The following is a 19,902-nucleotide window of genomic DNA, read 5'->3' on the forward strand; positions in this document are numbered from 1 at the left end:
CCGGGGGGGGGGGGTCCCGGGGGACGGAGAGGTGGTCTTGCCGAGGGGCGCGAAACAACTTCCATCCGCGGAGAAGCGGCGTGGAAAGAAGGAAATCGAGCCGTGCATGTATGCAGTGTATGTATGTATGTATGTGTTGGTTGGAGAGGGGGGGAAGAAAGGGGAAGTTTAGAGAACTATGTAGGAGTGCGGCGGAGAAGGGTGGGGGGAGAAGAGACTCCCGGCTCTCTTGCTACACACACATACAGACAGAAACACAGCGCCTGAGTGTCCAGCTGACCTGGGGGCTTTTCCCTTCACATCCCCTTTCAGCCCGCAGCGTCTGGATATAAAGAAATATCTTCTTGGCCGGCGTTTCGATCCCTTCCCGCCCCCCTGGAGTCGGGGGGTTACACCTTCCCTCGCTTAGGAAAGTGACCTCTCCCTCTCTCTGCTCCCTCTCCCGATCCCTCATCCCCCGCCCCCAACCCGCATGGGACAACCCAACCCAACCGAACCCAACCCAACCGACCCCGAGTCGCGCAGCTCCTCTCCACGGCACTGTGGTGCTGCGTGCGGCTGCGTGTGCCGCCGCGGCCCGTCCTGCTCCAACACTTGCTGGCGGCCGCCGCCCGCCGGGCGCCCGAGTTCACACCCCCCAGCGCTTCCCTGCTCCTTTACGCCCTGGCTCGATTACACTACCTGGGCTGGCTGCCGGCGGAGGCGTGGGGGCTGCGGACGCCGGAGGGGGCGAAGGCGGCGCCGCCGGCATGGCCCGCGGCGGCGGCGGGGCCGCAGCCGAGGCCGGGGGCGGATCTGCCGCCAAGGTGGTGGCGGCAGTACGGCGGAGCGGCCGTTGCGGTGGCGGCAACTGCGCCGCCGCCGCTGCCGCCTTTAGACCTGGGTCCCTTCCTGGATGCGGCGCTTCAGGGTATGGCAGAGATGGAGGTGGTGGAGATTGGGAGCGGCCAGCCGCGGCTGGCGTTGCCGGTGCTGCTGTGGTCCATGACCAGATTAGGGCATCGACCCCACGAGGGCTGGACGCGAGCGTTCCTGGCACACAGCTTCGAGGTAAAAGCTGTGACCTTTGTCCGTTGTTTGATGGGCGACTGGGGCCCCCGTGTGGGATTTCGAGGCAAGGAGGCATCGAAGCTGGTGGGGGGGCCCATATCGCTTTCATGTCATACGGCGAAGTACGCAGTGCAGTACAGTGCTGCTGGGGGTGGGGCGGTACTGTACTTGGGGGGTAATTACTGCTGGACGGAAAAGCGCCTCGTTGCGGCGACAAACACGTGGTGAGGCTCTGGGCTGTGCGGATAAGTAGCAATGAAGTTAGAGAAGGTATTTGTATCGCTGTATGACTATAGGGGATATGCACAGATGTGATGCAGGCTGTGAAGTATGAAAAGGGGCTGCCGACGCCGATCCCTTTCTACACCGCAGGTTCTGCCGTCGTTGAGTCCCGCGGAGGCGTGTCTGGTGGTTTCGGCGCTGGTTCGCTTGGGCCACCTGCCGCCGCCGCTGTGGCTTCATCGCATGGAGCAACTGACAGCCCGCCGCTGGGGACCCGCCGCGGAGCTGGCGGCGGCAGAGCTGCGGCGACAGGTGGTGACGCTCAAGCGCAGCGCCACCGCTGCAGCAGCAGCCGCAGCAGCAATAGCCGCAGCGATGCCGGCGACGGCTTCACTGGTGGCGGCGGCACCATTTGGGACGGCGGTGGCGGCAGCAGAGATGCCAGCGCCCGCACCAGTACCTGCAGCGGCGGTGGCGGCAGCGGCGCCTGTGCCCAACGAGTCGGTGTGGTGGCGGGTGCGAGCACGTCAGCGGCGGCGGCAAGTTGCTGCCCGGGTGTTGGCGGAACGGCTGGCAGGATGTAAGGCCCGGTTGGCGATGTTGAACAACTCGATGGCGCGGCTGCGGAGGGGCCTGGCGTGCCTGCGGGCGCGGGTACGGCAGCAGCAGCAGCAGCAGCACCACCACCACCACCACCACGACCACCATGACCAGCCGCGGGAGGCGGACGGGGCCCACCGGCGTCACGGACAGCTGCTACAGCCGCAGTTGCAGCAGCACGGACAAGGCGGCGGTGGCGGCAGCAGCAGTAACAAGAGTTGAAACCCCGAGGAGATGCTGCCTGTGGGAATTTATGCGACAGCAGCAATAGTAGTAGCAGTAGTAGCAGCAGCAGTAGTAGTAGTTAGTAGTGACGGCTGCACGTTATGCAGGCAGCACGATGATGGCGGCCAGCCAGGAGAGGTCCACCATCAGCAGTAGCAGCAGGAGGATATACATAGGAGGATAATATATAATATAGCCGTAGCTTGCGCGGGTGGAGGCGGGTACCGATGATATCCGCAGCGGCAGGAAGGGCAGCGACGGCGGTGGGGGCCGTGTTGAGGGCAGTGCGTGGCTGCAGCGATGGGCAGCAGCTGCAACACCACCAGCATAGGATCGCGCTGCTGTCAGCCACCTGGGTTGCTGCACCGTTGAAAGCAGTGGCATTTTTACTCCTTGAAAATGGGTTACTTCGTCTATTCTGTCTTTTCTGGCATTGGTGTAATGAATCACAGACGCGAAAGCAGACACTGCTGCTGCTGCTGTACTAGCAAGGGTAGCAGCAGCAGGGGAGTGTCTTTGGTGCTGCCGGGGTTGCCTGGTGCTGTCCAGGCCAAAGAGCCGTGGTGGTGCATACACAGCTAACAGAGTCTTCACCCGGACACATCTTGACAAGGGTGATGCTCCCCGACCGTCCGCTGTAACAAAGCTCGCTTCCACACATTTACCTTGCCAGCACACCACTACTATATGCACTGGACGGGGTCCCCCCAACACATGGCCATATGTATATATTGTCCATCGCCCATCATTACCATCATCACCTACAGGACACCAGAAGCAAACCCTGAGAGGATTTCGGTTACTCGCCGGATGGGGGGAGGCCCTGATGGGGTGTATGTGTGGCACCGAGCACCCTGTTGGAGGATGAGTTGAGTTACATGTGGCTAAGGAGGAATCGAAGTACGATGATGGTGATGGGGATATGCATGTTCTAGTGTTATTAGGAATCGTGAGTATTTAAATCAGTAACATGGAATGTCCTGTATGATTATTGCGTTTTTGTTGAAAGCCGCCCCGCGCTCTCAACCAGCAGATAGAAGCACTGACATGCTTCCATTCACCTGTCCAATCGCGGCATATCCTGCTGCGCACCTTGCCATCACCTTCCATTCCAGAAAACCACCCCTCATGTATGTATGTAACAATAAGTCCTGGAAAACCCCCAGGCCAGTCGAGATATGTAGCCTCTCGACAGGTCTCCTCTCTTCACAACTATACAGCTTTACAGCTTTACACGCACCGGGCCTGCTGACCAACAACCACCGGATAATATCATATAAAGTAAGAGCAACACATGCACAACGACTTCTGAACGTACACGCACACATATACATATATCTCCACCCTGCATGGCAGTGCCAGCAGCCGCTCGTCACATCTTCCCACGCTGTGCTGTACTGCACTGTACTGCAATAACTACCCCGACTTCTTGCCTAAAATAAAATGCTCACTGTGATGGGTTGATAAACATACAGGAAACACTCAGACCCGCCACCAACAGCAGACCCACTTCGGCCTTCCCATCCGCACACGCAAAGAAAACCAGTTTCCCAATACACACTATTATGCTAATCTCAAACCCAAACACACCCCATCAATTCAAATACAACTTTAAAACTCCACACTTCCTAGCCCAGCCAGCAACAATACATAATAATAAAGATCATCATTTTGATGGAGCCGCAACCTTCTTAAACACATACACCGTACCCCCATCGCCACGTGTAATCCGCAGCGTGGAGTCAAGGTACGTCGTCAGCTGCCATGTTTGCGTCTGCAGAGGGACCTCCAGATTGGGTGCCTGGCCCAGCAGGTCAGACGCTGACGCAGCCAGGCTGGCGGCCCCGCGGGTTAGGGGCGCCAGGGCATCTCGTAGCAGAGCCAAGTCAAGTGTCTGCCCCAGCACGGTTATGGAGGCGGGCAGCTCCAGATTGCCCTCGATGGAGGGTGTGTGCAGGATGCCGCGTTGCACCGTGAATTGCAACCTGCACGTGCACGCGTGCGCGCGTGTGTGTATGTACGTATGTATGAATGTACGTATTGGTATTGGAGTGTGAACGTCGGAGTAGCTGGCGGGGGAGGGGGGGAGGCCAGGAAAGGGTCTATCCGGGGCTAGGAGTTTGCATCGCCGGTGTGTGTGTGTGTGTGTGTGTGTGTGTGTGTGTGTGTGTGTGTCAGGGCCTGCTGCAAGCGTAGGGGATAATACCCCCCCAAGTCATAAAGCGAACTGCACCTGCTAAAACCGAATACCTTTCTTCCTTCCTTTCGTTTCATGTGCACACACGACGCTATCACGTCCCCCAGTCCGTTGCGTGACTCAGATGTCCCCCATCGTATCTGTTCATCACGTATTAAACTGCTCTCTTGTGATCTGGACATGATCTACCCCAGCTGCTGTTCTATATTCAAGATATAACTTTATCCAGAAGACCCCTCAGTTACTAACACCCCTCTCAGTCCGTCCATCGACCTAGGAGCCTATAAAGCTGGGTGACCACCTCCATCATTAGGCTGACGAAGACGTCTCCTCACCTCTTGGGTGAAGCGATGTTGTAGCTGCTAACCGTCGACACAGAAGTGTGCACCAGCGGGAACTTCAGCCCGGAGTCACGGGGAGGGCAAGGGAGGGGAGGGGCAGGGGTGCGTGGCATGCAAAGGGACGGGCAGTCGTGGAAGGTGAAAATGGAAAAAGGGGCTCCGGAAGGGGTGACCCGGCAACTGAGTGGGCGAAGTCCCGGACAGCTGACTACATACACTGGTAGGCGTTACCAGCTAGCGGGTCGCAGCTGGCGCTGATGTTGCCTGCAGGCACACGTCAACACAACTGTCAACTGAACTATAAAACTGTCAACTGAACTATACAACTGCCAACTGAACTATACAACTGTCAACTGAACTATACAACTAAGAAACAAAATAATAATCACCACCTCTATCATCACCACCTCTATCATCACCACCATCATCGTCATGCCGGCCCCCCGGTAGACCATCCGGCACCGGAAACGTACCATTACGGGGCCCAGGGGTGCGCACACCTGGTTGATACGACCACTTAATACTGCCCCTTGCTGCCGCACCATCGGTAGTGAAAACCCCCCTCACTCCACGCCCCCACCTACACCCACATAGTGACAAGGCTCCCGAACAATTCGCGCCAAAGCGCAGCAATTTCACCCAAACGCGTCGCGCCTCTCCCTACCCAAATCGCCCACCTCCAGCTGCACAGAGTTCTCCACCGTGCTGTTGGCGGCGTTGATGGTTTGACGTACGGCGCCGATCCTGACTGGCAGTGGCAGCTTGCTGATTGAGAGCAGGAGTAGCAGGTCGGCGGCGTTGGAGTACACGAGCTCCCAGGTGCCGGCGAACTCCGCACTGGAGATATCCGACCCGTGACCGCCCCTCACCTCCAACTGGTTGATCTGCAGTAACAGCAACAACATCCAGAGCCAGTAACAGAAACATCAGTAACCAGCGGTGGCAGGGGCAGGGGCAGAGGCAGAGGCAGTCAGCAACCAAAGCCAATCAAAGTCGCGGACAGGAAAGGAAAGCACAAAAACATTTCAAGCAGGGTGCCAAAAGGCAAGGGGGAGGGTGCGCGCTGTCAGTCGATTGTCCGTACGGAAGTTGAGTGGCGGTTGAATCGTATCATGGTTACCGGTATTATACACACAATGTGCCATTGTCCGTTGCTGGAAGTTGGTAAATGTGCACGTTGCTGCGTAGCTGCACGACAAGTAAGCTGGTGCCGCGAGCTAGACGAAGGGAGTTGTGATGACTCGGGGGAGTGACCGCAAGGTAGGTTGGAAGGGTTATAGTGTTGTATGGCCAAGTAGGCCTGCTGAGCGAAATGTAATACAGTCTCAGGTGTACTGCGCTTACCAGTTCGTTTAGCTCAGCTCGCACTTCCGACCGGGCGACCAGGCCGCGGTCGGTGCCGCAGATCGCATCCAAGAGCGCCGCCTACACAAAGTGTGCGGAAGGCCAAGCGGACAGAAACGGTGGCAACGGTACGGACCGGGTAGAATGGATCGTTAGCCTAACCTGCCGATTTGTTAAGTTCTTGGTTTCAGCACTTTTGGCTCGTGAGCTTCTTGGTTACTTTTGGGCCGCGCAAGCTCACGAAGCTTGCAACGCAAAGGAGTGAAAACGTTGTTTACCGACAGAAGCTGCAGTGTTCCGAAATTATATATCTCGCCTCCAAACCTTTGGGACGCTCCATTAATTCATGTCTTCTAGGATCCCGGCCCTGCCCCGAACCATTTGCGAGCCGGTTACCTTGACAGATTCTGCGCTGACTACTGATGCTGTATCGCTAGGCGCATTCTGGACAAAATCATTGGTACCGGTGCTCCCAGTCTGCGGTGCATGCGGCGTCATTAAGCCCTCGAACTATATTAGGTTCATGGGCAGCCGTTTCTTTCAAGGCATGTAATTTCACTACCTCCACTGCTTTCATGTGTATATTCCAGGGCCTTCCCTGAGCCAGGCGAGCCTGCAAGCAGCATGCAGAACATTGGGCTATGGCGAAACCTTTCGCAAGGTAAACAGTCTGCCGCCTTACCTGCGCACTCCTGCGAGCTGAAAGTTTCAATGCCGTGCATGTCTTAAGACTGCAAACATATAAGAATATCTAAGTTACAAGAGTGCGTCGAAGAGTTCGCGCACTCGACGGATGGGAAACAGCACCTGTTCGGACGCGCAACCGTGCCAAGATGCGTAATGCGTTGCGTAACGAAGCTCGTCATGAAAGTTACTTGACAGCTGACTCCAATCCTCCTTGTAACTGCTAAAATCAAGAACCCGTATATATGCAACCTTCAAAATGCCTCGATAACTATTATCTCCAAGCAGAGTGACTACTAACTTATGTCCCAAGCTCGGTAACTGATAGTGAGCCGCAGGCACCTGGCACAATGTGCGTGAAGTACCGTTGGTACAGCAACTGCTCATCGGCACTTCGCCACGCCTTTCCGCAGCACATCTGGCATGGTGCTCATAATAGTTCCCACGTCGACTAACGAATCTAGAACGATGGCGAGCCGTTGCTGCACGTCCGAAGGCGGAGGAGTCCTGCGGGAACATTCCAGATTAAACAGATTAGTCAACAAAGAATGCTCATCAAGTCACGCACCGCACGCTGCCGGTCATTTCCAACACAGGTGATTGCACCTGTGCTATCGCACATAAGAACATCCATATAACAGAAGGCACTGACACACCTCGTAGGCCCTGCTGTAAACTATCGCCTTACTTTGCTAGGACCCGCGAGCGTCTAATAGGTAAGAGAACCTCTGCTGATGTAATCCGCTGCCGCAAACCTAAGATGTGACCTCCTCCGTTGTTGTAAAGACTTCTTCGTGACCGTCACGGTCTTACCTGCGATCCACTAGACCAGCGGGACCCTCGAAGAACCGAATCATCACCACAGAGCCCTGCGGGAAATTCCGCTTGCGTTTGTGAATAGCCTGCCTGGCGACATGAACTGAACACGGATGACGGGCTACGGCTTAGCCTTGTTTAATGCCATGCATGGCGTGTAGCAGCCAGCTTGCTGGACAAGGCCTGTATCCGGCTGCTGCACCCCTCCCTAGTCGGTAACCTGGCCCCCTTCCGTGTAATGAGTCTCAGAAGTATGAAACGCTCGACCCTCATGTTTTCTCCCAAGGGGAGTTACGCTTTTGGGTCCAGAATATTCTGTAGCCCCTCTGTATCGTCTCCCAGCCAGGCCCGTACTGCTGCGCAGTGAACACACGTAACGAGGGTTGGGAAAAAAAACAGCTCGGAGCCTTCCTCCCTTATCCACAATGACCCCCGAGCACAGCACCACTTCGACCTAGCAGTAGATTGCCGTCCTCTTGCTGCCATATGCAACTTACCTTGCCGGAGACCTCTTCGACCGTCCCCTGAATCTCACCAGCGCTGTCAAAGTTCCCTTCGGGCATCCTCTTGAGCAGGGAGATCTACATAATGCACGTAGGTGCGTGTAGGTGGCTTTCGCGGCGGACGGCGGACAACGCCCATACGCCATCAGGCAGGTATGCTCGTGTTATTGGACCCAGAGCAACCCGAAACCCAACGCACCTTGAACCCCTCCGAGTACTTATCGGCCTTAACCGGCAGCACAAAGGGGAAATTCGCTCCGCTCTGCGTCAGGGTCGCGGCCCATTGGTAGAGGTACTCAGAAAATGCTTCCCGGTTGATGTCGCTGTAAATGAAAAACGGAAATCGTTAATTGTAAGCAGGTAAATTACGTGCGGTTGCTATTTGAAAACGGTGCTCGTAGAGCTTTCGTCCGGCCAAATCACCAACACTCATGTCTATTTTGAGCTCACTTCGGAAGCTTTGCAGTTCCCAGCTGGATATGCGGCTCTGAAGTTTGTCGTAATCTAGCCGACACGATTGTTGTTCGCCGGTGCACCAAGCGAGGCTTGCAGATGGACAACCTTTGCCGAGTTACACTTTTCTGAAAGCTTTGAAGTGCCATCTTGCTCTAGATATAATACTACAAGATTTGTCAAGTTGAGCCAGACAGGATGTTAAAACTTCACGAAGCTGCCGATACACCAACCACTAGTGCCGTATACTTCATGAACGATCGATCTGTCGGCCAACCGAACGGGTACAATAGCAAGCCGGTAACATACTATGCGATGCAACATGCACAAGCACATAAAGAGAATGGATACACTACTAGATGGGCCTCGATCCCACATCCATCCATTAGGACGGTGAGTGCGGCAGCCGGTGCACATCCCACTTCATCTCGCCAAACTTGCATCCTCAGGTCCTGGTCTTTTACATATGAACCACCCTGAAAGCGAAAATCAAAACAAGCAGTGAAGTTCGGGGCAGCCTAATAAGCACGAATCGGCCAGCTACTACTACGGAATCGGAGCGCCGCCGGGCAGCCTGAGGACGGCACTTTCGCGACCGGGTGTCTGTCCGAGCGAGTCATGTCCAAATGTCCACCAGATTGGAGGTACACCGCGGACTTCTGTAACCTCTCCCGGTACTGAACCCATCCATATCCATCCATCCGTACATACATACATACATACATACATACATACATGCACACACACGTACAGGTACACACACGTACAGGTACACACACGTACAGGTACACGCACGTACAAGTACACGCACGCGCGCGTCTCGTAGCTGATGCCAAACCCCACTACCCCCATTTCCCCACAGCCCCCTGACCCCCTTGCGGTAAAGAAGGAGACGTCAGAAGCTGGTGAGATGTTTCTGCGAAACAACTTGACCCGAACCAGCCAGGTGAGGCTAATAAACCCACACCATCCCAACCAAAAGCCGTCGATGGTCTTCCCAACCCCATCCGCTGCTGCTGCTGCTCCTCTTTCCCCCAACCTTCACCCCGCTTTGCAAAGACCACGACATCGTCCACAACGCCGCCAGCGACCCAAGCTGCCCATACCCGACATACATACACACACACCATATCCACGCTTCTCGGGTATTGAAGTCCCCAAAGTCCAAAAGTAGGTCGGTCCCTTCCGGCCCGCACTAGCGCACTTGGCGTGGCGGCCCCCCGCCCGCCCGCTGTGGGGGGACATCCGCCCCTCCATCCACCTCAACACTAATGCTCTCCTCGCACTCCGCCACACTCCGCCAGTCCGGAAGCCCCCGGGTATTTGCCGGGAGGTCGACATCTTGGTCGTTGACGGAGATTTAACTGATGGCGCCAGGCACGTCGTGGAAGCGGACCCCAAGAAGTCAAAGCCGCTGACGCTGCCACAGCCCCCGCAGTTGTATGGTCCCGTGTCCTTGATTCCCACATCCGCTAATACCACTGCTACTATTACTAGTAGTACCATTACCATTATTACTGCGATTCCTACCCTTCTCCTCCCGTGCGATCGACATCTGCGCGATCGTGTCTCGATGTCCCACCAAGGCTACCAAGGCCTATTCCCGCCGCTGCTGCTGCTGCTGCTGTTGTTGCTGCTGCTGCTGCCCCTCTGCGGGCTGTTGTTGTTGCGGCTGTTGCGGCTGCTGCTGTCCTTCTATTAAGTTTCCTGCGTTCTGTGTCGCCGCTGAGAGTCCGGGTGTGGGGGGAGTCAGTTTGGGCATCAGCTGGAAATGGACGGCAACTGCCTCTTGGAAGTCCTGCTGCACCAGGTCGGGGCGCTGGCAGTTGCTCAGCAGCAGCTCACGCAGGAAGGACGCCACGGCGCCGGCCTTTGGGGGGGAGGGAAAGACGAACCACGAACGAGTGAGGGGGTGGGGAGGGAGGGAAGGGGGGGGGCCGAGAGAGAGATAAGGAGGAAGGCGGGGGGGGGGGAGGGGGAGGGGCAGGGGAGCAGGGGGCCCAAGACCGTTGGGGAGGAGACAGGAGATATCCGTCACATCAATCGGACGATGGAAATAGTCAATCTCTAACGAAGAGGCCTTTCGCTTCTGGCAATGTAAAAAGAACAAGAGTTCGCTTTGGGAGGGGCGGGATGTTCGCGGCGCAATCCCCCCCTGGCGTTACTTAAGCTTTTAGTGTGCGGAAGGAGGGGAGGGAGGGCAGGAGGGGCCGTCACCAAGGCGGTCAACCAAAAGGGGGAAAAGACGAACCACTGGCGAATCAAGCAGCGCCGGCCAGCCAAGGGACGGGAGTAATTACACGATAGTTTAGGCACCCAGGGACCAAGACACCGCGAGGAGGGCCAATGTGAAGGGCCCATGTAGCGGATAGAAAGCGGCGGGGATGAAGAGGAGGCTTGGGACCGCAATTTCAACCACTTCCCCACCCCACCCCCACATGCAAACCCTTTTTCCTCCCGCGAGACCCAGGCGGTATTCCACCTCTACGTGAACACCCCATTGAGAGCCCCACCGAATTGAGAGCCCCACCTGCAGTGCTCGTTCCAAATCCGGCATGTCCCTCAGCGCCTCAAAGTCAATTTCAAATGGATTAGCGGGTGCGGGGAAGATGTTCAGCTCCACAAGCTCCTCCAGGATGTGCCAGATGCGCAGACCTTAGGGGGGGGGAGGTGAGGTGAGGGGAGGTGAGGAGCGGGGAGGGTAGACAGGAGGGATGGTATGCGGCCAGGTGGGCGGGGAGACCGGGAAAAGGGAGGAGGGGAATCCAATGATGATGCGCGGGGGGAGGGGGCAGAGGGCCAACTGCCGACAACCTCCCAAGCACCCACTGCTGGGGGGGATGCGAAGGCGCGGGGGGAGGTGAAGCGAGGGGAGACGGGAAAGGAAATACTACGATGCAAAGCGGAGGGAGAAATGGGCGGCAACTGAATTGGCAATGGAGCTTCAGGGGTATTTTTGCTGGGAGACGTCAATGTATACATACTTATTCATAGGTTAGGCACTACTGTTAGAGCACGCACTAATGCCCCCGGGAGATCCCGGGATCGAGACCTGTCACGGTCGAAGGTATTGCGCCCCTAGTTGATGGACGCTGGTGACCTGTGATAAAGTTAAACTTCGAGTCGACCAGGAATGGAGTTGGGCCGCTGTCGACCCGGCAGATTCCGTTGGATGCCGGTGGTGGGTGCGGAACCTGAGCAATCCACTGAGAAGCTGACTAGGGTGACTGGATGAGGGTGCCCCGAAATACCGGGGAAGGCAGGGTTTCGCCGGGTAGCGGCCGCAGGGTGAAGATATGACCCCCCTATCCCACACATCATACTTCCGTACACACCACTCTAAAACAACCCATTTCCGGCCAACTGGCCAACTGCCTCCACCAAGCTGCGCTGCGCCAGTCGCAGATACACACACGCGCACAGGTCCATAACATGTCACTCTTTCGCCAGCCCCGAACAGCACCGAAACCAGGAGCCGTTCTCCCGTCCCATATCCGCGCACCGAAGGCCCTTACGCTCTGGTTCACCTTCGCACGTCTTTTCCGCAACCTCCTTTTCCCTTTCCAACCCTTTCCTCCACTCACCCCCCCCAACCCTCACTCACTCATGCTCTTCCAGTTCTTGGTCGTGGGGAGGTCCAGAGGCGCATCGATGTCGTCACTGGCTCGACCCCGAGAGACGGAACGGAGCTGTGCAGGAGGGAGGGAGGGAGGGAGGGCAAAGGGTGGGGTAGGTGTGGGAGTGGATTTTGGTTCGCCACGTCCTCCTAAACCCCCCCAGGGGGCCCCAAATGCATGCCGGCGTGAATCCGCAGCTCTAGACCAGAAGGTTAAGTTGTCAGGACGAGAATGTCGGAGCGAGCACATAGACGGCCAGACAGACAGACAGATAGACAGACAGACACACAGACACCGGCGTCGTTATGGGTCACACGCCATGTCTCCGTCGCCTTTGCATCGCTCAATGGCAGCCCAATGCCTTCAATACACTCCCTCCCCCTCTCACACAATACCCAGCCAACATCCCTTAAGCCTTAACCGCCCTCGAATTGAAATGTTGACATCGACACGCTCTTAACGCCTGAGTGAAAACGTGCGTTGCAAATACACCGCGCAGCGAAAAGGGTTGCTGCTACTGATACTGTTGCAGCTGTGCGGCATCAGCTGGTGGTAGATAGCCCGGCCACCGCGTGCATTGGGATTTTCTTCTAGAGGCCCGCTCGCGATGGGGATGAGGATGGGGTTTGGGATGGGGGTCAACGACCCCCCCCCCCGCGCTGACTCGCACATCATCGCCAAACCGCTCTCAAACGCGTAGGGTAGGGAATATCGGCTGTTCCAAGCCGTGGCCATTGCTCTAAAATTGGGAAAGTACGACCGACCCTTGCACCCACTAGCCCCCAACGACTGCAGGGTCGCTCTAACCCTGCACGGCGCGGCATACCACCCGTGGTAGTGTCCCAGTTTGATGTACTCCTACGTACGTAAGGCCCAAAGGATTGTCTCGACCTTACCCAGACGTATGGCCAGTTGTACTTGGCATAGGCGCCAATTAGGAACACAGTCACTTCCGGGTTGTGGATGTCTAGCTCGTGGCTAGCCGGGCTGGCAGGCGGAAGGGGGTCGCCGTTCCTGGGACATCGGCCGCGGCGATAGAGAGGAAAACAGATCAGAGGGTCGGCAGTTTTTGGGCATATTACGCAGTTCCGGGCGGCTGTGGGGCGTGGGCAGTTATTGCAGCCTGCTGCGCACTTTAGTACGGTTAGAAGACCGCGGCAGTACCGGTACGTGCCGGCCCTCTGGCTTCCCTCACCCTTTAATAGCTCTGAAGTTGAGCTGAGGCCGAGGAGACACCTGAGAACCCGTGTAGATGGTTACCACTAGCTCCTCCCGGCCTTTCAGATACATTTGGAAATGCGTAAAACACTGCAAGAACACGGCGGTCCCCCAGCCGATGGTGGAAACTTTGTTGAGAGAAAGGGTGGATCACCGCTGGCAGGGTTTACATAAGGTATTCCTGATCACCTTTAAACAGCCGATACGAAGGCAGTCCTTGTAGAACTGGTCAAGAGGTCCCCGATTAGCGCCACTCATTTTAAGCAGGGATGCCCTTCACCCTACCCTATCACCTATAAGTGATCATTGCAAGTTGCACACGAAAGCTAGGAGGTCAAACGCTAATTTTGCAGTCACCTATCCTGTAAGCGCCTAGACGCGTTGATCGCAATATACCTCACTGTAAACCAGAGGTAAGAGATAACCCTGATGAGTAGCATACGTAACTGCTTGTGGAGGCTGTAGGGAGCTGCCTGCTGGCGAGACGTTTCATTTCGTACACCCGTAATTGCACGAAAATGCAACTCAAGGGTAAAGGTGCCGGCACCGCACAATTGGAATCATCCCAGCCTTGCAGATGCATTTCCCTTAATAACTTAGCCCTGTTACATTCCTGTTGTGGCATTTGCGGTTCCAAGTTGTCCACTTACCGGAACTGCACGCAATAACCTTATGCACCTTTAGATTTTAGTTAAACAAAGCTGTAAAGGTAGCGGGGCCGCTCCAAACGTTCCAGACCCCACGGGCAGCTGCACCCGGCTCCTACTCTTGAGAGCATTTAAGGCGGAGGAGCAGAAGAATGGGCGGTGATAAGCTTCTCGACCAGATCTTCAATTTAAAATTCACGGCTAAGCAGCTGGCACGTTCCGCCATCAAAGCCGAGAAGGAGGAGAAGTCCGAGAAGCTCAAGGTGAGCCGAGGGTGCAGCTGCGTGCGGTGTGCTATTCCGCCGCGTAGGGACCTCCTCCCCTTCCGGGCCAGGCTGCCCTTCTCCCCACCCCTATCTGCAAGTAATCCATATTTATTACCACATCATTATTAGCCCATCCCTGGCTGGGCCGCGCAACGCCGAAACCGTTTTCTCAACACTCCGCAGCGCCACACGCCATTTGCTTCCACATCTTTCAGCAGCTCCACCCCCCAATGATTATCCTGCTCGTCAGATCATACATTACATTACCAGGCACGACGTCAGTATCGTGTATATGATTTGGGTTATCGTGCTTTACTCCGTTTGCCCGCGCCACTCTCCAGTTGTTTGCCAGAATCATATGTCCTTTTCACAGCGGCCCAGTTGCATACATAACATGTCGCTCTTGCTTGCATAGACAGATGCATCTACTGACACATACATACATACATACATACATACATACATACATACATACATACATACATACATACATATATATACATACATACATATACAGAGGGTTTGGCACCACTGGTAAGGCGCGACCATTGCCCCCGGGAGATCCCGGGATCGATACCCGTTAGGGTCAAAGTCCTTCCGATGGTGGAAGGCATTGCGCCCCTAGTTGATGGACGGTGGTGACCTGGGATAAAGTTAACCTGCGAGCCGACCAGGAACGGAGTTGGGCCGCTGTCGACCCGGCAGATTCCGTTGGATGCTGGTGGTGGGTGCGGAACCTGAGCGATCCACTGAGAAGTTGACTAGGGTGACTGGATGAGGGTGCCCCGAAATACCGGGGAAGGCAGGGTTTCGCAGGGTAGCTGCCACGGGCGAAGATACACCCCCCTGTTTCACACATCATATACACGCGGTCTTTCCGTCGGGCTGGGTAACAGCCCCTGGCCAGTGTCAGGCGCAGTCCCATACTCGTAACCTTCACACACATTTTCACACACATCTCTGTGTATTAATCATATCATTTCCTCTAGAATAGTTAATGCGCTTAGCAAAGGAGATTTGTGGTTCTCACGTAGCTAGGTCAGATGCTTTTAAAATGTGTATTCCTATTCCCATTATCCGTATAAGTATGTAACACCAGCTCCAAAACCATGGAACACTTCTTACCAAGTTCTGGGGTAATGAAAAAGCTGAATACGTTACCACTTTCAAAAAATACTGTACGCTCACGCTCATACGAATTGTTTCCAACCCTCCCACCTTCTGGGTTTCCCCTTCCACACACATGCACATACACATACTCGCACCACACGCAGGTTAAGAAAGCTATTGAAAAGGGCAACATGGAGGGCGCGCGCATCTACGCCCAGAACGCCATCCGCAAGAAGAACGAGCAGCTCAACTACATGAAGCTCGCATCACGGCTGGATGCCACCGTCAGCAGGCTGGAATCACAAGCCAAGATGCAGATGGTGGGTACAACCCAGACAAAGGAAAATCGACTCCGGAGGAGGAGGCGGGCGGCCTGAGAGCCGGTACCGAGATCAAATCAGCGCATAGCTCAAGTGCCTCTGGAACGAAGGCCCTTCTCTCCCTACCATTTCAAACCTCGCTCCCCCGCTCGCAGTATCTTCATATCAGTCTATCTATCCTTGGCATCAGCTTCACTCGTTCGTGGTTCGTCTCTTTCCCCCCAAACACACACTCACACACTATCTCCCCCCAACCCAACTCAAACCCCCAGGTCCAGAAGAACATGGCGGGCATCGTCAAGAGCCTGGAGAAGGCGATGGCGATCAACAACCTGGAGACGATTGCAAACACGATGACCCAGTTCGAGAAGCAGTTTGAAAATTTGGATTTGCAAACCCAGGTGGTGGATGACGTGATGGGTGCCCAGGCCAGTCTGTCCACGCCAGAGGACGAGGTGACGGCGCTCATGAACCAGGTGGCGGAGGAGCACGGGTTGGAGGTGGCGCTGGGGATGCCCTCTGCCGCCGCCTCTGCAGGCGCCAAGGCCGCGGCGTCCAAGCAAGGCGAGGACGACTTATCGGCGCGCCTGGCGGAGTTGCGGGGGCGATAAAAAAGGCGGGGAAAGCAATGTGACGCGGGTGAGGAGCACGACCTGTCTCCCAGCTCCTGTCATCCTGTTCCTTTTTTCCTGGGCTGGACGAGGGGTTGTAATGCCCAGAGGTCTGAACTTACTACGTGTTTTTATGTAGCGGTCCTTGCCGGTGGGGGAGACAGAGACACCGGGGCTAGATGATGGCGGATGTTTGTGAGATGCCGTGGAAGCACCGGAAGTGCAGGTGGCGATGTGTAAGTGGGTTTGGCTGATTACCGGATTTCTCGATGACGATGACGATGCGTCACCTGCTGGACGAGGCCGGTCTGTTGGTTGGGGCTCTTGCAGCGATAGCAGCAGCGGCAGTAGTAGCAGCAGCGGTATGGGCCGGATTGTGTTCCAGAGGGGCTTGCTTGGGGATACGGCGCTTTCCCTTCTCGCTCGCAGTGCTCGCTAGGGACGTGAGGGTTGGGGGTGGGGTGGGGTGGGGTTCCGATGCGAGTGAGGCTGGTGGCAGGGCCGGGAGGTAGGATGGCAAAGGAGGAGGCGTACGATGAGGGGGGAGAAAAGGAAGGGTTGGTTGTGTGCGTGTGTGTGTTTATGTGCTCCATCTTGGGCTGTGCCATAATTCGCACCGGGTCGGGTTGTGCGGCCACCGGGTCGCAGCGGCCTTTCCCCTCGACCTCCGCTTGGCTCGTAGTCGGCGGTTTCTCCCCTCCTCAACAAGGCATTTGCCAACTGTGCCACTTCACTTATTCCTCCTGCGGAGCAGGAAATGGTGGATTTAGCTGGGAAGTGGATTTAACCGGGTGACATACTGATGACGGTCCTCGGATAAACACTCCGGAGGGTGGAATTATGGGCTCCACACAACACACACATACTTTGCGGCGGGCGTCCCCGACGGAAAGAGTCGACGGGATCTGTCGCCAAATTGGCTTTTGTGGCTTTTGTCAGGGGACCAGGGGCTGCTTGCGCAGACGTTAGGTTATTCTTGGTAGGGGTTCTAGGTGGATCGCGAAGACGAGAGCAGCTACTTGGTGGTGCAGTTGTGGTGTTGCACACAGCTGGAAAGTGCTGTGTTGCTGTTTAGCAGACGGGACTAAGGGCCCCATGTCGCTCCTTAACTCCTCTCCGTGTGGGGTGTCTCTTTTCTCTATCTCTTCCCCTCTCTCTCTTGTCTTTCTCTCTCCTCGCCCTTTCCTGTGGCCCCGCAGGTTAGCAGTTAAAATGGGCCATCGTGCACGTTTCATGCATAATAGCACTGCTCTGGTGGAAAAAACCGCCAAGTCCTTTTCCTGCAAAGTGTGCGTAGCAAGAACAAACGTTATGACATAATGACGCTGCTGCTGCTGCTGATGGTTTCGTTATCAAATGTCGTTGTGGGTTAGTGTTACTGTTGGTTGGTGTTGCTGTACAGTATAGGGGGAAAAACGCATTCTTGGAAGCTAGGTCGCGTGTAAAAGCGCCCTTGCGGCAGAGATGTGAGCGGCAAGTGCTCTCGCCGCTGGACTTGTGGTCTGTAAAGTTTGGTTTGGTTTGGAAGTAGTTGCCGCAAGTGCGAGGAAACAAAGCTGCATCACATGTGGACGTAGCTAACGTACGAGTACGACAAATTACGACGCTTAGGTTTTTCTTTTTCCGGATGATCTAAATTCTTAACTTCCATGTCGGCTGCAACGCACCCCACCGCACCTCTGTACACGTACCAACCACAGCCCCTTCATAACCTGATCTGTAACTCCAAAAGACTTCCTAGACACTATCCGGCTGTCTTAGTCGGATATAGCCAGCCGTTTATCTCTGGTATCTGCTTCACTCGCCCGTGGTTCGTCTTACCCCAACTCCTCCCCCATACTCTCAACGGGTGATACACGCTGCCGTCGACACTCTAGGGGCAGTCTGGGGTTCCCGGCGCCTCAATGTAGCCAACCTGCGAAATTTTCCTGGTTCCACATCCATCTAGCGCAATCGGAAGGCGTAGGTTTGGAAGTCACCGCTGGGCTCCTGGGAGAAATACTGGACGAATGCTGGAGACACTGGGTTTTACTTCAGTGCGCTGGACAGCTGGGTTGGGAGTCCCAGGAGAAGACCTATACGCTTAGCCGCAGAGCAGTGGCGGAGGGATAATACACTGCACAGGGCCTGGACCAGGCTGTGTACCAGATGGGGGTGGTTGGATAACGAAACCCCGGGCGGCGGCGGCAGGATTCGCAAGGATAGGGTGGCGCGATTGACGTCGGTGTGAGTGCATCGGTAGGTTGCGCAGCTGTAGAGGATAAGCTTTCGGTGGATTGGGGTTTATTAGGCACCTGAGCTGGTGTATGTAGCTGGCCTGAGGATTCGAACAGGTGACGGCGCCTTGCGTTGACAAGAAAGAACGGCAAGGAACCTCACCGATATGACGCCCTCCAATGATGGAGAGTGCTTCTGCGGTCGTTCCCGTTGGAGTATAGGGTTAGGTGCGCCCCTGGCCAACGTCAGGCCCGGAATCGATATGTAATAAATACACAGACAGACACACAGACAGACACACAGACAGACACACAGACAGGCACACAGACAGGCACACAGACAGACACACACAGACAGGCACACAGACAGACACACAGACAGACACACAGACAGGCACACAGACAGACACACACAGACAGGCACACAGACAGACACACAGACAGACACACAGACAGACACACAGACAGGCACACAGACAGACAGACAGGCACACAGACAGGCACACAGACAGACAGGCACACAGACAGGCACACAGACAGACAGACAGACAGACACACAGACAGGCACACGTACCCTAGGAAACTGCTAAAGTCACATGCCTAATAGAACTACCGCACCGCACATGAACTCATCTCCCTCACGCAACCCCATCGTCGGGTCTAATCACCTGCGCCGCTAGTTCGGGAAATGTCATATCGTCAAAACCCTAAGTCAAGATCTTTGTAGCTACTTTGTTCAGAAATGTCTCGTGCTTAGGAAAACACGATATTAGGAAAACACGAAACAATTCTAAACGAAGTGCCCAAATACACGAACCATGGAAAAATCCCAGTCCTTAGCACTGGACGACTTCTACAAATCCTGGGTCGACTGCCGAGGTATCTGGTCCTTAGCGACTCACGAGGGCAAAAATCCGACGGTTTGTAAACTGATGGCATTTTTGGTAAAAAAGAAAACTACCCACCGAGACACCCACATTTCTTCCGTCATGCTGGCCTCCCCCATCCCCCTCACCCCCAACTCCCCACCCAAAACCCAACCTCACTAGCTCACACATGCGCGCCCCTCTCACGCCGATATATGCCGCGCCGCGCGCTTCATCTTCCGCCGCCGCTCTGCCTCCTGCGTAACCATAGCCTCGCGCTTTCGCCGCTTTCGATCTGCCGCCGACGCGGAGCTGCCCAAGGTCGTGGGCTTGTCCAGCAAACAAAAGGAATGAGCCACATGGCCCAGGTGCAGATTACGAACCGCAAACACTCGCTTCAAGTCGCCTGAGTGTGTGGCGTACGCGCGAACGAAGGACCGGAAGGCGTCATTCGCCAGCTTGGCTGCGTGAGGATCGTGCGACAACGCCATCGCTACACGGCGGTGAAGCTGCTGAGCCAGCTGCCGTGCGGCGGCGCCGCTGGCGCCGCCAGCGGCGGCGGAGCCGCCGCCGCCACCGCCGCCTCCTTTCAGCGG

General features: G+C 55.8%; 3 protein-coding genes across 3 annotated transcripts in view; 2 read left to right on the plus strand and 1 right to left on the minus strand.

The window, feature by feature from the left end:
• VOLCADRAFT_90869 (uncharacterized protein) overlaps window positions 1-2,094 on the plus strand; it is a gene marked incomplete at both ends in the record, with an annotated part of 7,167 nt that extends 5,073 nt beyond the window's left edge. Inside the window, 2 exons of the mRNA XM_002950292.1 lie at window positions 526-1,134; window positions 1,987-2,094. Of these exons, the coding sequence (XP_002950338.1) occupies window positions 526-1,134; window positions 1,987-2,094 (717 nt within the window). The remainder of the gene's footprint in view (window positions 1-525; window positions 1,135-1,986) is intronic.
• A 1,669-nt stretch (window positions 2,095-3,763) lies between these two features.
• On the minus strand, window positions 3,764-7,113 carry VOLCADRAFT_104724 (uncharacterized protein; the record flags this gene model as incomplete). The annotated part of the gene is made up of 8 exons (XM_002950421.1): window positions 6,787-7,113; window positions 6,662-6,710; window positions 6,542-6,592; window positions 6,376-6,456; window positions 5,980-6,060; window positions 5,313-5,519; window positions 4,630-4,691; window positions 3,764-4,082 (listed from the first exon to the last, which is right to left on the minus strand). The coding sequence occupies exons 1-8, from the start codon at window positions 6,843-6,845 to the stop codon at window positions 3,764-3,766; spliced, it is 909 nt and encodes a 302-aa protein (XP_002950467.1). The 5' UTR covers window positions 6,846-7,113.
• Window positions 7,114-14,069: 6,956 nt separating this feature from the next.
• VOLCADRAFT_60422 (uncharacterized protein) lies at window positions 14,070-16,224 on the plus strand (the record flags this gene model as incomplete). The annotated part of the gene is made up of 3 exons (XM_002950293.1): window positions 14,070-14,180; window positions 15,458-15,613; window positions 15,886-16,224. 3 exons carry the CDS (start codon window positions 14,070-14,072, stop codon window positions 16,222-16,224), a joined length of 606 nt encoding a protein of 201 aa, XP_002950339.1.
• Between the last annotated feature and the right edge of the window lie 3,678 nt (window positions 16,225-19,902).

The sequence above is a fragment of the Volvox carteri genome (assembly GCF_000143455.1).
Source record: "Volvox carteri f. nagariensis unplaced genomic scaffold VOLCAscaffold_18, whole genome shotgun sequence".
Taxonomy (NCBI): Eukaryota; Viridiplantae; Chlorophyta; class Chlorophyceae; order Chlamydomonadales; family Volvocaceae; genus Volvox; species Volvox carteri.